General features: G+C 44.6%; 1 protein-coding gene across 1 annotated transcript in view; it reads left to right on the top strand.

The window, feature by feature from the left end:
* The window catches only part of LOC142289906 (promotilin-like), a 28,060-nt gene extending 12,071 nt beyond the window's left edge, over positions 1-15,989 (top strand). Inside the window, exons 3-4 of the mRNA XM_075333846.1 lie at positions 12,085-12,171; positions 15,782-15,989. Coding sequence (XP_075189961.1) covers positions 12,085-12,171; positions 15,782-15,886 — 192 coding nt within the window. The 3' untranslated portion in view covers positions 15,887-15,989. The remainder of the gene's footprint in view (positions 1-12,084; positions 12,172-15,781) is intronic.
* The last annotated feature ends 280 nt before the right edge of the window (positions 15,990-16,269 follow it).

Here is a 16,269-nt window from a genome sequence, read left to right as displayed (position 1 = left end):
ACCCGAGACTGACTAGCGGTGACATCACGGGCCTCTCGCGATACTTGGCTGTGAAGGCAGCGGTCATTGAACTCAGTGACAGGTGCTGTCAGCAGTGCAGGAGATCAGCGCAGGTAATGTACCTCGCTGACAGCAGCACTTGTCATGCCCTGCAGTGACCTGGGCTGACCTATTGATGTTAGCTCAGGTCACTGCATTGCTCTCCCAGCCAATGGGGAACATTCTGCTCTTCATTGACTGGGACAGTGTGGATCGTCATGGCAACCCCTTGGATTACACCAGACCTGGATTTGTTTTTCTTTCTAATAAATTTGTTAAAGAGGGAATCTTTTGGGGAGTGTTTTTTCAAATAAAAATGTGTTTGTCGTCTATTTTTTTTTATTACTGACTGGATTGGTGCTGTCGGGTATCTGATAGACGCCTGACCTCACCAACCCCAGGGCTTGATGCCAGGTGACATTACACATCAGGTATTAACCCCATATATCACCCCGTTTGCCACCGCACCAGGGCGCGGGATGAGCTGGGGCGAAGCACCAGGATTGGCGCATCTAATGGATGTGCCACTTCTGGGGCGGCTGCGGCCTGCTATTTTTAGGCTGGGGAGAGTCCAATAACCATGGACCTCCCTAGTCTGAGAATATCAGACCCCAGCTGTCTGCTTTACCTTGGCTGGTGATCCAATTTTGGGGGGACCCCTACGTGTTTTTTTCAATTATTTATTTAATTTAAAATAACAGCGTGGGGTCTCCTCCTCAGTTTTGGATTACCAGTCAAGGTGAGGTTGCCAGCTCTGGTCTGCAGGCTGCAGCCGTATGCTTTACCCTAGCTGGCTACAAAACTAGGGGGAACCCTACGTCATTTTTTTTTTTCATTTTTTTTGGCTAAATACAAAGCTAAGCACCCCTTAGTGCCACATGAAAGGCACCAAAGGGTGCAAAATTACAAAATGCAGGAGAGTGGGACATTATGTGTCTTTCTGCCATTATAATGACAGAAAAGACTGATATGAAGTGTACAAGCACAAGAAAATCACCAGAGCGCTCTACGCTGTGAAAAGCCGTAGAAAATGGCACTGGAGTGAACATGTGACCGCCTCATGCAGGATGAAGCTATGGATCCTGGGTAAATTTATGCATTTACCCTCCTTCAGTTTTTTTGCAGTACACAAAAAAAACGGAAGGCACACAGATGACAAAAAGATGACATACGGACCGTCTACGGAACGGAAACGGATGCCACACGGATGCACCCGTGAAAAAAAACGGACTATTTTTTGCAGACCGCAAAAATGGATCGGTCGTGTTAATGTAGCCTTATTCTGATCTGCCGTTTATAAACAGCAGGCAGAAATAAGTGAATAACGCCCCCCGGCGTCAGAAAATCTCCGGGGTTTCAGGGCTAGCTGAGACCCTGGAGATCATTATTCAGGACGGTTTTTCCGGTCCCCGCTCACGTGATCACAGGTATACACCGTACACCGATGATCACGTTACAGTAAATGACAGCGCCGGTAAAAAATTATTTATCTCCCATCTGGCATGAACAAACACTTTTTCTCCACTTCTTCTCCACTTTTTCTACACCTTTTCTACACCTTTTCTACACTTTTTCTACACCTTTTCTCACTTTTTCTCCACTTTTTCTCCACTTTTTCTACACTTTTTCTCCATTCTTTTTCTATGGTCTGTCTACCCATTAGCACTGCCATGCATAGTGTAGCTCTACACCTACTGCACATGTTACTTTATGATTGACATCTCTTTCGTACTAGAGCTGTCTAAGCCTACTCTGACCCCATATTTGTCATTACTGTATTGTCCTTGTACTGTATTATGACATTTGTATCATGTGTTTCATTTCTTGCTGTGTTGCAATTTTTTTGCTGCATCCCAATTGTACCTCTACATTGTTCGAGTTTATGTTATTGTTCTCTCACTCTTATGTGATACTGATTATTGTCATTTTTCATGATTACATGCAGATAAGTCCAATCTGACGAAGGCTCAGGCCGAAACGTCATTTGTAACTTGTTTTGGACAAAAACATATATGCTTCGGAAAAAAAATGTTTTCTTAATACGGACCAATAAAGAGTGATTTTGCATTACGATCCGTTGTGACTTACTGACTTAGTCTGGGAGATTTAGAGTGCCGAGGTTACTCACTAATTTTATCTATTATTACCTCTGAGCACCTATATACCAGTGAGCAGAGCTTCCTCTACAGTAGTTCTCCTGATTAGGCATGCCCTTACCTCATGAGCAGGGCATTGCAGCTTTGGTAGCAACCATTACGACATGGACTCTGCTGCTGTGGACCTGGGGAGAGTGAGTGCAGATTCATTGCACCCACACTCCTCACATGAAGAGTCCGCACTCCTAGAAAATGGGGGATACGTTCCCTGAGTGTCTGCCCCCCATATTCTAGACGGTCCAGAGTCGTCGTGGGACCCCTTTATTTTTTTTCTTACAATAAATTGGTGAAAGAGGAAATGTTTTGGGGACTGTTTTTTCAAATAAATTTCTTTTGTCGATTTTTTTTTTTTTTGTTAGTACTGACAATTTATGATGTTGGGTATCTAATAGACGCCATGACATTACAAACTGCTGGGCTTGATCTCAGGTGACTTTACAGCTAGTATCAACCCGATTTATTACCCCGTTTGCCACTGCACCAGGGCACGGGATGAGCTGGGGTGAAGCGCCAGGATTGGCGCATCTAGTGGGTGCGCCACGTCTGGGGTGCCTGCGGCCTGCTATTTTTAGGCTGTGAAAGCCCAATAACTATGGACCTTCCCACCCTGAGAATACCAGACCACAGCTGTCCGCTTTACCTTGGCTGGTGATCCAATTTCGGGGGGACCCTACTTTTATTGTGTAATTATTAATATTTATAAAATAATTATAAAAAAAGAGCCTGAGGGGACCTCCACATTGGATCCCCAACCACGGTAAAGCTGCCAGCTGTGGTTTTCAGGCTACAGCCGTCTGCTTTACCCTAGCTGGCTATCAAAAATGGGGGGACCCAACGTCATTTTTTTTTTTTTAACTATTTTTTAAATAGAAAAAATTAATGGGCTTCCCTGTATTTTGATTGCCAACCAAGGTAACGGCAGGCAGATGGGGGTGGCAACCCATAGCTGTCTGCTTTATCTGCGCTGAGAATCAAAAATACCGCAGAGCGCTACGTAATTTTTTTAAAGATTTATTTTTACAGCACTGTGATGTCCAGCAATCAAAATACAGGGAAGCCCATTTTGTTTTTAGTTATTTAAATAAATAGTTAAAAAATATATATATGGGCTCCCGCTGCATTTTTTGTATTGCTAGCTAAGGGTAATCCAAGCAGCTACTGGCTGCTAACCCACTGCTTGGTGTTACCTTCACTGGCAATGGAAAATCCAGGGAAGCATTTTTTATTTTTTTTGCCAAAAAACTACAAAAAAAGGACGCAAGCTTCGCCATATTTTTGTATGCTAGCCAGGTATATCAGGCAGGTGCTGGAAGAGTTGGATACAGCGCCAGAAGATGGCACTTCTATGAAAATGCCATTTTCTGAGGCGGCTGCAGACGGCAATTCGCAGCAGTGGGGCCCAGAAAGCTCAGGCCAACCTGTGCTGCGGATTCCAATCCCCAACTGCCTAGTTGTACCTGGCTGGACACAAAAATGGGGCGAAGCCTACGTCATTTGTTTTCTAATTATTTCATGAAATTCATGAAATAATAAAAAAAGGGCTTCCCTTTATTTTTGGTTCCCAGCCGGGTACAAATAGGCAACTGGGGGTTGGGGGCAGCCGTACCTGCCTGCTGTACCTGGCTAGCATACAAAAATATGGCGAAGCCCACATGATTTTTTCAGGGGGCAAAAAACTTCTGCATACAGTCCTGGATGGAGTATGCTGAGCCTTGTAGTTCTGCAGCTGCTGTCTGTCTGTATGGAGAAGAGCAGACAGCAGCTGCAGAACTACAAGGCTCAGCATACTCCATCCAGGACTGTATGCAGAAGTTTTTTGCCCACCAAAAAAATGACGTGGGCTTCGCCATATTTTTGTATGCTAGCCAGGTACAGCAGGCAGCCACGGGCTGCCTCCAACCCCCAGTTGCCTATTTGTATCCGGCTGGCAACGGTGATCTTCGTTAATGACCGGCTGTGTCAGCCGGTCCCTAACGGAACGGGGAGTCGACCGTGTGCTAGAGCATGTCGCCGGTACACGGCGATACACAAATGTGCACCGTGTACCGGAGAGATGCACTCGCAGGTCCTACATGACGCGTCATAGTCATGTGACCAGTCTGTAGCCAATGAGATAATAGCCACGTGACTGGTCACATGGCTATTTTGACGTCACGATAGGTCCTGCATCTCTGCTGGCAGTGCCGGTCACTGGGAGGATTCAGCGATCATCGGATGGAATAGCGGCAGGAGACAGAGTGCAGGAGGGATCGCGGGGACCGGTAAGTGTTATGGCAATGTTTATTAACTGTATGTGTACATTTATAATGCATTTTTATGTGTTTGTGATTGCCTCCCATTATAGCCTATATTGGTTCGAGTTCGGTTTGTCGAACGTTCGACGAACCGAACTCAAACGTGAGCTCCGTTCGGCGAACCGACCTCGAGCCGAACCGCGACCGGTTCGCTCATCTCTAGTACCGACACCTACAGAAAACCCAGTATTTATGCACGGTGTGAACACAGCCTTAGGCCCCCTTCACACGCATGTGTCTCCGGTATGTGTTAGGTCCATTCCTGCACGTACCGGAGACACGGACACACGTACTCCAATGTTAATCAATGTATGGAGTTACACGTGCGTTATTCCATATAGTGCGTGTGTCCGTGTCCGTGATACGTTTGTTTGTCCATAAAACACGGATGCATGTCTGTTTTCCTCACGGAGCACACACACACGCAACCATTAAACTCAATGGGTCTGTGAGCACACGTATGTGACATGGATGCATCTCCGTATGGTCCGTGTATGTTTTGTGCTTTTTTGAAGCGATGTCGGTCAATCTTTTTTTTTTTTTTGTGTATGTCAGTCAATCTCTCTCAGTCCATTGATCAGTCTCTCCCCCTCTCTCATACTCACCGATCCCCAATCACCAGCGCGGCGCTGCACAGCTATTAAAAAAACTCCGGTGACTTTTACTATTTTGAAAGAGCCGTCATTAATCAAATCTCGCATTCTCTGCTTTTCCCGCCCACTGGCTCCTATGATTGGTTACAGTGAGACACGCCCCCACGGTGAGTGACAGCTGTCTCACTGCAACCAATCACAGCCGCCGGTGGGTGTTTCAATATCGAACAGTAAAAAAAATAAATAAATAATTTAAAAATAAACGTGTGGTTCCCCCCAATTTTGATACCAGCCAGGGTAAAGCCAAACGGCTGAAGGCTGGTATTCTCATGATGGGGAGCTCCACATTATGGGGAAGCCCCCAGCCTAACATTATCAGCCAGCAGCCGCCCCGAATTGCCGCATCCATTAGATGCGACAGTCCCGGGACTGTACCCGGCTCATCCCGAATTGCCCTGGTGCAGTGGCAATTGGGGTAATAAGGAGTTAATGGCAGCATCCCATAGCTGCCACGAAGTCCAAGATTAATCATGGCAAGAGTCTCCCCGAGATACCTTCCATGATTAACCTGTAAGTTAAAGAAAAGAAACACACACAACGAAAAAGCCTTTATTTGAAGAAGAAAAAAAAACATCATCGTTCAACACTTTATTAAGCCCCGAAAACCCCTCCAGGTCCGGCGTAATCCACGGAGGTCCCACGACACTCTCAGCTCTGCTACATCGGAAGCTGACAAGAGCTGCAGTAGAACACCGCCGCTGTTGTCATCTCTACACAGCAACTAGATGAGTTGTGCGATCAGCGATGATGTCACTCAGATTACTCGCAGCCACCGCTGGATCCTCCAATTGTGACAGCAAGTCGCCCGAGTGACAGCGATGAAGTCACAGGTGAGTTGCGGTTTCGGGTGGAGGACTACTGCTAGCCGCGGGTAACCTGAGTGACGGCAGCACTAATTGCACTGCTCACTTCAGTCACTCAGGGGATTAGCGGTCACCGGTAAGTCCTTCACGGGTGACCGCTAATCAGTACACGACACACAGACAGAGTTCACCCGAGTTCATTCTCATCGCGTGTCGCTGTCTGCTGTCAGCCGGCATGTAGCAACGTCATTGTGCATCACACACGGAACATTTCACACGGGCAACATACGGACAGTACATGTACGTATCTCACGCACACACGGCTAGCATACGCAATCACACGGATGTCACACACACACCGGAGAAACGGACATAAAATACGAAACACTGACCCAAAAAACGGAACGCAAGACACGCACGTGTTTTTCACGTGCGTGTGAAGGGGGCCTTAAGGGGGCTTTACACGCTACGACATCGCTAATGCGAACTCGTTGGGGTCACGGAATTGGTGACGCACATCCGGCCGCATTAGCAATGCCATTGCGTGTGACACTGATGAGCGATTTTGCATCGTTGCAAAAACGTGAAAAATCGCTCATCGGTGACATGGGGGTCCATTCTCAAAAATTGTTACTGCAGCAGTAACGAGGTTGTTCCTCGTTCCTGCGGCAGCACACATCGCTCCGTGTGACACCGCAGGAACGAGGAAGCTCGCCTTACCTGCCTCCCGGCCACTATGCGGAAGGAAGGAGGTGGGCGGGATGTTACGTCCCACTCAGCTCCGCCCCTCCGCTGCTATTGGGCGGCCGCTCAGTGACATCGCTGTGACGTCGCACGGACCGCCCCCTTAGAAAGGAGGCAGTTCACCGGTCACAGCGACATCGCCGGGCAGGTAAGTATGTGTGATGGGTCTGGGCGATGTTGTGCAGCACGGGCAGCGATTTGCCCGTGTCGCGCAACAGATGGGGGCGGGTACCCACACTAGCGATATCGGGACCGATATCGCAGTGTGTAAAGCCCGCTTTAGGCTGTGTCCGCACTTTGCGTTATCACCTGCTTTTCACCTGCTTTTCTGAAGCGTCTTGAACTGCAGCGTTTTCATGCCAAAATGCATGCGTTTTGATTTTCCAGCAAAGTCTATGGGAAATGGGGATTTCCTGTCCACACTTTGCGTTTTCAAACGCTGCCTTTAATTTGCATAATTTTGGGCAAAAACTCTGCGTTCAAAGAAGCAGCATGCCAATTGTTTTTGCCATTTGGGCTGTGTTTTGCTAACATTGAAGTCAATGAGAAGTTATAAAAAGCAAGCAACATCAAAATTCCAGCGTTTAACATGCTTTTTGGCCGCAGAAAGGATACATTTTGGACTACATAAACGCATGTTTTTCTGACATCAAAATAATGAAATGATATGTCCCTTTACACACACACATAGTCCGACAATTAAATTAATGAAAAATATAAATTTATTGCTATTTTAGCGATAAATAGTATAAAACCGCTATAATTATATGAAATATAACTATTTTCATTATTATTTCAATAATTATGTGTTCCTTTTTTTCCCTTTTTTCATTGTGTTTGACTGTTTAAACTTTATTTAGCAGTGTCTATGTTCAAAATGCATCTGTCTAAATGCAAATGAAAAGCATGTAAAAAGTGGCTAAAACGCGGTAAAACGCATGCGTATTTACCGCAAATATGGTCAAAAGCAACTTTGGCTAAAGCAATTTCTGCGAGAGGATGCGTTTAGAACTGCAACTAGGATGACGCAAAGTGCGGACATAGCCTTACAAACACTAAAAAGCACTATGTCAGACCCGCAACACACATCCTTTTAATTTGCACGTGTGCAGTACGTATTTGCACGTACCGGAGACACGTACACACGGAGACCCATGTTATTCAATGGTAGATGGCACACACACGTAAAATCACACGAAACGTGTGACCGTGTGGTAAGTACGTGTGTGCGCTTTTCTACACGGACGACATGTCAGTTTTTGGCCGGCACGGACCCGCTTTAGTCTATGGGTCCGTGCCTGCACGTACCGCACACGGAGTATGTCCGTGTTCAACACGTTTCGTGCGTGTGTGTTTTTACACTAGCGATCTTATTTTTTGTTTTTTTTAAATTAAAGTCAGTATACTTACCTTTTTTTCTGCTGTTCTCAGACATACTTACATTGGCGCTCGGTTTTTTTCTTCCCCCGGCTCATACCGCTCCCCGATCACCAGCGCGGCGAGGAACAGCTGTGCAGAGAATACGCGGCAACAATTACTTTGAAGATGCCGGCCGCTCATTAATCAATCTCGTATTCCCTGCTTTCCCAACCCACAGATGCCTGTGATTGGTTGCAGTCAGACACGCCCCCCACGCTGAGTGACAGCTGTCTCACTGCACCCAATCACAGCAGCCGGTGGGCGTGTCTATACTGTGCAGGAAAATAAATAAATAAATAAATAATTAAGGTGACCGGAGCTGCAGAAGACACATCTGCTCCTGTCAGCTCCACGCAGCTAATGAAGACAGCCGCGCGATCAGCTGAGCTGTCACTGAGGTTACTCGCGGCCAACGCTGAATACAGCTGATCGCGCTGTTCCCTTCATTAGCTGCGTGGAGCTGACAGGCGGCGGTGTCTTCTGCAGCTCCTTCACCTTCATACAGCACAGCTGGAAGCGACGCTGGACCATCCTGGAGTACGCCGGACATGGAGGGCTTTTTCAGGCTTATTAAATTGGTGAACAAGGCAATTTGTTAGTGGTTTTTTTTTTCTAATAAAGGATTGTTCGGGTGTGTGTGTTTACTGTAATTTACAGATTAATCATGGAAGGTATCTCGGGGAGACGCCTGACATGATTAATCTAGGACTTATTGGCAGCTATGGGTTTCCAATAACTCCTTATTACCCCGATTTGCCAATGCACCAGGGCAAAATCGGGAAGAGCCGGGTACAGTACCAGAACTGTCGCATATAATGTATGCGGCAATTCTGGGCGGCTGCTGACTAATATTGTTAGGCTGGGGGGCTCCCCATAACGTGGGGCTCCCCATCCTGAGAATATCAGCCTTCAGCCGTATGGCTTTATCTGGCTGGTAATAAAATTGGGGGGGGGACCACACGCCGTTTTTTTTAATTATTTATTTATTTATTTTCCTGCACAGTATAGACACGCCCACCGGCTGCTGTGATTGGGTGCAGTGAGACAGCTGTCACTCAGCGTGGGGGGCGTGTCTGACTGCAACCAATCACAGGCGTCTGTGGGTGGGGAAAGCAGGGAATACGAGATTGATTAATGAGCGGCCGGCATGTTCAAAGTAATTGTTGCCGCGTATTCTCTGCACAGCTGTTCCTCGCCGCGCTGGTGATCGGGGAGCGGTAAGTATGAGAGAGGGCCGCTCACTTCTGTGGGGGGATTAGCAGTCACTGGTGAATCCTTCACAGGTGACCGCTAGTCAGTACGCGGCACACAGACAGAGCCGCGGCATGACAATGAAGTCGGGTGAAGTTCACCCGAGTTCATTCTCATCGCGCAACTCTGTCTGCTGTCAGCCGACATGTATCAACGACATTGTGCAACACACAAACGGACATTCCACACGGACATTCCACGTACACATACACGGGCATTTTACACGTACACACGGCTCGCATACGCCATCACACGGATGCCATACGTACCGGAGAAACGCCCCAAAAAAACGGAACACGGACCCGAAAAACGGACCGTGTCACACGGACGTTTTTTTTGCGGAAGTGTGTTTTAGGCCTGATATAGTGAAGCTACATAAATTATGAGGAAGCTCTGGCTCCTACAATTTAAATGAATGAATAGTCCGGGGCGTCTGCTGAACATCCTTCACAGCCAAATGGGTGTAGCTTGGGGTGTGGTTAGGAGCGTAGCCAAAATCAGCCGTGGCACGCTGCGCACAACTCATGATTTGTCCTTCTTCCTATTTTCAAAAAGTTGGCTCTCAGGTTAATCTGAGTAACCCCTCCCAACCACTGACAATGCAGGAATCTGTCAGTCAGGAGTGTGTGTGAGGGGGTTATACACAGCCCAGAAGACATAGCTCTGCTACATCAGATAATATAGAGATTCTATGAAAACTACACCAAGCAGCCCAGTAGGCAGTGACACATCTCTGGGATCAGACTTTCTTGCCCTATGTTATCCTGTTCTTAAATTTTATATAGAAAAACCTAAAGAAAGTTTCCCTTTAATCCTCAATTCATGAAACAAATATATGATACAGATTTAAAATGTACTCTACATGTTATTATTTATTTTTATTTATTTGTTAACACCTTGCATGCGTATGACATTTGGGAAATGTCCTCTTTATTGAGCTTTGATCCTTGAATAAACAGATCTTTTTCATGTGATGTATTGCAGAAGTACACAGACTAACATTGCATAATCTTTTTTTTTCATGTACAGTCATGGCCAAAAGTTTTGAGAATGCTACAAATATTAATTTTTACAAAGTCTATTGCTTAAGTTTTTCTAATGGCAATTTGCATATATTCCAGAATGTCATAAAGAGTGATCACCTTAACAGAAATTACTTGCAAAGTCAATATTGGCTAAGAAAATGAACTTTAGCCCCCAAAAAACACATTTCAACATCATTGCATTTCCTGCCTTAAAAAGAGCAGCTAACATTGTTTAAGTGATTGTTCCATTAACACAGGTGTGGGTGTTGATGAGGACAGGGCTGGCGATCAATCAGTCATGATTAAGTAAGAATGACACCACTGGACACTTTAAAAGGAGGCTGGTGCTTGGTATCATTGTTTCTCTTCAGTTAACCATGGTTATCTCTAAAGAAAGATGTTCAGCCATCATTGCTCTGCACAAAAATGGCCTAACACGGAAGAGTATCGCAGCTACAAAGATTGCACCTCAGTCAACAATTCATCGCATCATCAAGAACTTCAAGGAGAGAGCTTCCATTGTTGCCAAAAAAGCTCCAGGGCGCCCATGAAGGACCAACAAACACCAGGACCGTATCTTAAAACTGTTTCAGCTGCGGGATCGGACTACCAGCAGTGCCGAGCTAGCTCAGCAATGGCAGCAGGCTGGTGTGAGTGCTTCTGCACGCACTGTGAGGCGGAGACTCTTTGAGCAAGGCCTGGTTTCAAGGAGGGCAGCAAAGAAGCCACTTCTCTCTAGAAAAAACATCAGGGACCGACTGATATTCTGCAAAAGGTACAGGGAGTGGACTGCTGAGGACTGGGGTATAGTCATTTTCTCAGATGAATCCCCTTTTCGATTGTTTGGGACATCTGGAAAACAGCTTATTAGGAGAAGAGGTGAGCGCTACCACCAGTTTTGTCTCATGCCAACTGTTAAGCATCCTGAAACGATTCATGTGTGGGGTGGCTTCTCAGCCAAGGGAATCGGCTCACTCAGTCTTGCCTAAAAACATAGCCATGAATAAAGAATGGTACCAGAATGTCCTCCAACAGCAACTTCTCCCAACTGTCCAAGAGCAGTTTGGCGCCCAACAATGCCTTTTCCAGCATGATGGAGCACCTTGCCATAAAGCAAAGGTGATCACTAAATGGCTCATGGAACAAAACATACAGATTTTGGGTCCATGGCCTGGAAACTCCCCAGATCTTAATCCCATTGAGAACTTGTGGGCAATCATCAAAAGACGGGTGGACAAACAAAAACCAACAAATTCTGGCAAAATGCAAGCATAGACAGCTATCAGTCAGGATTTGGTCCAGAAGTTGATTGAGAGCATGCCAGGGAGAATTGCAGAGGTCCTGAAGAAGAAGAGTCAACACTGCAAATATTGACTTGCTGCATTAACTCATTCTAACTGTCAATAGAACCTTTTGGTACTCATAATATGATTGCAATTATATTTCTGTATGTGATGTAAACATCAGACAAACACAATTAAAAACCAGAGGGCAACAGATCATGTGAAAATATAATTTTGGTGTCATTCTCAAAACTTTTGGCCATGACTGTATGCTCTATGACTACAAGACAGATTTCTCCATTCTTACTCTGCTGAATGGGATTTTATTTTCTGTACTGTTGAAACTTGATGTAACTGAATATTGGCTAAGTATTACTAACACATTATTCTGTCTTCTAATCTACCCTTTCGGGGAAGGGTGGACCATGCAAGAAATTTTTACAACAAAGATCAGAAGGTGGTGATCTGCGAAATGTAGGAGGTTTGGAAGAAGAGGTTTTTAAGGTACATGATAATATTATACAGCTGCTTTACCTTTTCTGATCATATACATAAATTATTTGTTTCATGCCTAGTAAATCTACCTGCATTATTTGGGGTGGGGAGCTTATCTTTTAGACTGCGGGTGAATCTTTTGTGTTAAGATAGAATAAGAGCTGACATGATGAATTTCATCATTAACATGAATTACCGATTGACAAAACATGCATGTTATATCAGTTGAACAGGAAATGATCCTGCCAGCAAGGTCTAATGCCACTTATTACATTGGAACAGTACCAGGAAAATCTATAGAGAGTCGATGAAAATTGGTAATGATTATCATAGTCTGCCAACAAACATCTAATGGTTGGCTTTACTGTGATACCTAAATAAGCATCATGCTTTGTTAATAAAACATTACAATATGGAGAGGCTTACTGTCATGTACGCATAGACATTTTGAGGTTCAATTGTATTTAAAAGTTTAGGCACCCCTGGTCAAAATTACTGTTATTGTGAACAGTTAAGCAAGTTGAACATGAAATGATCCCTAAAAGGCATAAAGTTAAAGATGACACATTTCCACTGTATTTAATCCCCGCAAAAAACATTTCCATTTTTTACATTTTAGAATTAACAAAAACAAAAATGGGCTCATACAAAAGTTTTGGCACCCTTGAAGATTTGTGAAAATGAAAAGGGTGGAGGCCCACCAAGCAGAAGAAAGGTAAAAGAAAATAAAGCATTTTCAAGTTGCCCTTTTCTCTGTTTGAAATGTAATTAAGAAATGGCAGTACAGGAACAGTGGAGGTCAAGATAAGATCTAGAAGACCAGAAGACCAAGCAAAATTTGGCCTCTTTCACATGTCAGTGCTTTGCATCAGTGTTTCATCAGCATTTGGATGCCAAAACCAGGAGTGGAACTTACAAAGAAGAACTATAATTGAAAGACTCACACCTGTTCTGTGTTTTGGATGCCCTCCTGATTTTGGTATCCAAATACTGATGAAAACACTGATGCAATATAGTGACGTGTGATAGAGGCCTTTCTGTGAGAGCTGCTAGTAGGATTCATAAAGAGGCAAATCAGAACCCCGCTTATCTACAAAAGACCTTCATGAATTTTCAGCAGATTGGAGTTGTAGTACATTATTATAATGTTCAGAGACACCTACATAAATATGGCATTCATGGAAGAGTCTTTAGAAGAAAACTTCTCCTGCATCCTCACCATATAATTCAGCGTCAGAAGCAGTGTCGGACTGGCTACCGGAGGAATCTCCAGTAATGCCAGGCCTGGATTCAGTTACCTGTATTGCACTCCGGTGCTCTCACCTGTAGCCTGGACTGATCTCAGAGTTTGCAGGACTGAACCGTGAGCGCCGAGTGATTGATTTCCCGGCGATTGCGGTTCAGTTCATGACAGCTGCGGACAGGCTGATCTCTGGAGTTCAGGTGAGAGCACCGGAGATCAGCCCGGCCTGTCTGCAGCTGTCATGAACTGAACCGCAATCGCTGGGGAATCATTCACTCGGCGCTCGCGGTTCAGTCTAGGCTGCACTCTGGAGCTCAGGTGAAAGCTCTGGAGTGCAATGCAGGTAACTGAATCCAGGCCTGGAATTACTGGAGATTTTTCCGGTAGCCAGTCTGACGCTGGTCAGAAGTATGCAAAATATCTAAACATCTAAACAAGCATGATGCATTTTGGAAACAAGTTATGCGGACCAATGTGGTTAAAAGAGAACTTTTTGGCCACAATGATCAAAGATATGTGTGGAAGAAAAAGGTCACAGAATTTCAGGAAAAGAAAATCTCACCAACCATTAAGCATGGGGGGGTTAGGCTACTTTCACACATCCGGTTTTTGCTCTGCGGCACAATACGGCGCTCTGCAGAAAAACCGCAACCTTTTTTTTTCCGCCGGTTGCGGTTTTCTTTGCATAGACTTACATTAGTGCCGTATTGTGCCGCATGGGCTTGCGTTCGGTCCGGTTTTTGCCGCATGCGGCAGATTTAGCTGATGCCGCGGCCGGATGGAACGTTGCCTGCAACGTTTTTTGCTCCGCCAAAAAAAACCGCATTGCGCTGCATCCAGCCGCTGCGGCGCATGTCTATGGATGCCGGATGCGGCGCGATGCGGAAAAAAACGCATCCGGCCGCCGCATGCGGTTTCTTCCACTGCGCATGCTCAGTAGCGTGCCACAACCGGAAAAAAACGGACCGGCCGCATGTAAAAACTTATGCAAAGGATGCGGTGTTTTCGCCGCATCCGTTGCATAGGTTTCACAGCCGGATTGAGCCGCACGGCTCAAACCGGATGTGTGAAAGTAGCCTTAATCATGCCTTGGCTTGTGTTGCAGCCCATGGCACAGGGAACATTTCACAGGTATAGGATAAAGGATTCAATGAAATTTCAACAAATGCTTGACGCAAACATAACACCATCTGTAAAAAAGCTGAAGTTGAAAAGGGGATGGCTTCTACAAATGGATAATGATCCTAAAGACAAATGAAAATCCACAATACACTACCTCAAAAGGTGCAAGCTGAAGGTTTCACTTTGGCCTTCACAGTCCCCTTATCTGAACATCATTGGAAATCTGATGAGCAGTGCCTGCAAGACGACACAGGAATCTCACAGAACTGGAAGACTTTTCCAAGGAAGAATGGAGATAAATCTTTCAAACAAGAAATGAAAGACTTGACTAGCTACAAAAAGCATTTACAATCAGTGATACTTGCCAAAGGGAGTGCTACTAGAAACGAACTATGAAGGGTGTGCAAACTTTTGCATCATCCCATTTTCCTTTTTTGTTCGTTTTAAAATGTAAAAGATTAAACTTTTACAAATACAAAGGAGATTTATCTACTTTAACTTTATGCCTTTTAGAGATTATTTCATCTTCAACTTGCTTAACTGTTCACAATAACAGTAATTTGACCAGGGGTGCCCAAACTTTTACATGCCACTGTACATATGGTAAAGCATAAAGTTGGAATGTCACAGCTTGAAGATTGAAGGTTATGGCATCTGTAATTTATTCTTCAAATATGCTTTGAGTCCATTGTGAGAAAAGTGTTTGTTGATGACTAGTGATGAGCGAGTACTAACGTTCTCGGGTATTTGGTACTCGTAATGAGCAGTTGGATGCTAGGATGGGCACAACTCATGTAACGAGTATAAAGGAAGTCAATGGGACCATTTTTACGGAAGATCTTGACTTTTATAATAGTCAACACGAGTCGAGCCTGCCGAGCATCCGGACTGCTCATTATGAGTAGACAATACCTGAGCATGGTAGTGCTCACTCATCACTACTGAAGTTGCTTTTAGTGACCTAATGAAAGAAAGCCATTACCATATTAATAACTATGTGGTTTTGTAAGTGAAGCCATGTTACTATACGCAAAATTGTGTGACCAATGAAAAACCTATTTGAAAACCCGGCTGACCACATATCAGCCTAGTTTGGACTCGCAATTTGGAATTTTACCCTGCAAGAAATAACTTGATTTGTCTTACAAATGAAATGTTTTAGTATATATATTGGTCATGTATTCATTATACAGTATGGTGCCTGTCATTCCTTCATGCATCAATGCAAACAATGCTCATTTCCATTTTTCACAGCTAAAAGCTCCCATGGAGATTGAAGTGAGATTGGACTCCCAGCAAATAGAAAATTATCGAAACACTGTGGAGGACAACTTTGGAGGTGAACCACAAAAGTCCTAGGATGCCATGAAGTTGCTTGATTCTTTGTAAAAAATGCATTACTAAAACTCCTATCAATATAGCTATGCAACACAAATAAAGATGTTAACATAAAATATGCATAAAAGTGCTAAAATCTTTTAGATGTATTGAATAAATATAAAAATTCTCAGTTCTGTATTCTGGGCATAAAATGACTGGGACGTGTCGTGTTAATCTGTCTGAAAATGCTCAGCATTACACTGCGGAGACTAATTCTGTTTCCATGACAATATGAATGCTTTACTATCATCCGAGCGGTGTGGCAGCATGATCTGAACATGGAGGTAAACAAAATAAATCATTCCTGCAGAAGGAGAATTGAAGCACTGTAGCTTATCCTACATTATTAAAGCACACATGCT

The sequence above is a fragment of the Anomaloglossus baeobatrachus genome, chromosome 2 (genome assembly GCF_048569485.1).
Source record: "Anomaloglossus baeobatrachus isolate aAnoBae1 chromosome 2, aAnoBae1.hap1, whole genome shotgun sequence".
Classification (NCBI taxonomy): domain Eukaryota; kingdom Metazoa; phylum Chordata; class Amphibia; order Anura; family Aromobatidae; genus Anomaloglossus; species Anomaloglossus baeobatrachus.
Note: the sequence above shows the minus strand (reverse complement) of the source record. Positions and strands in the feature narration are given on the sequence as shown.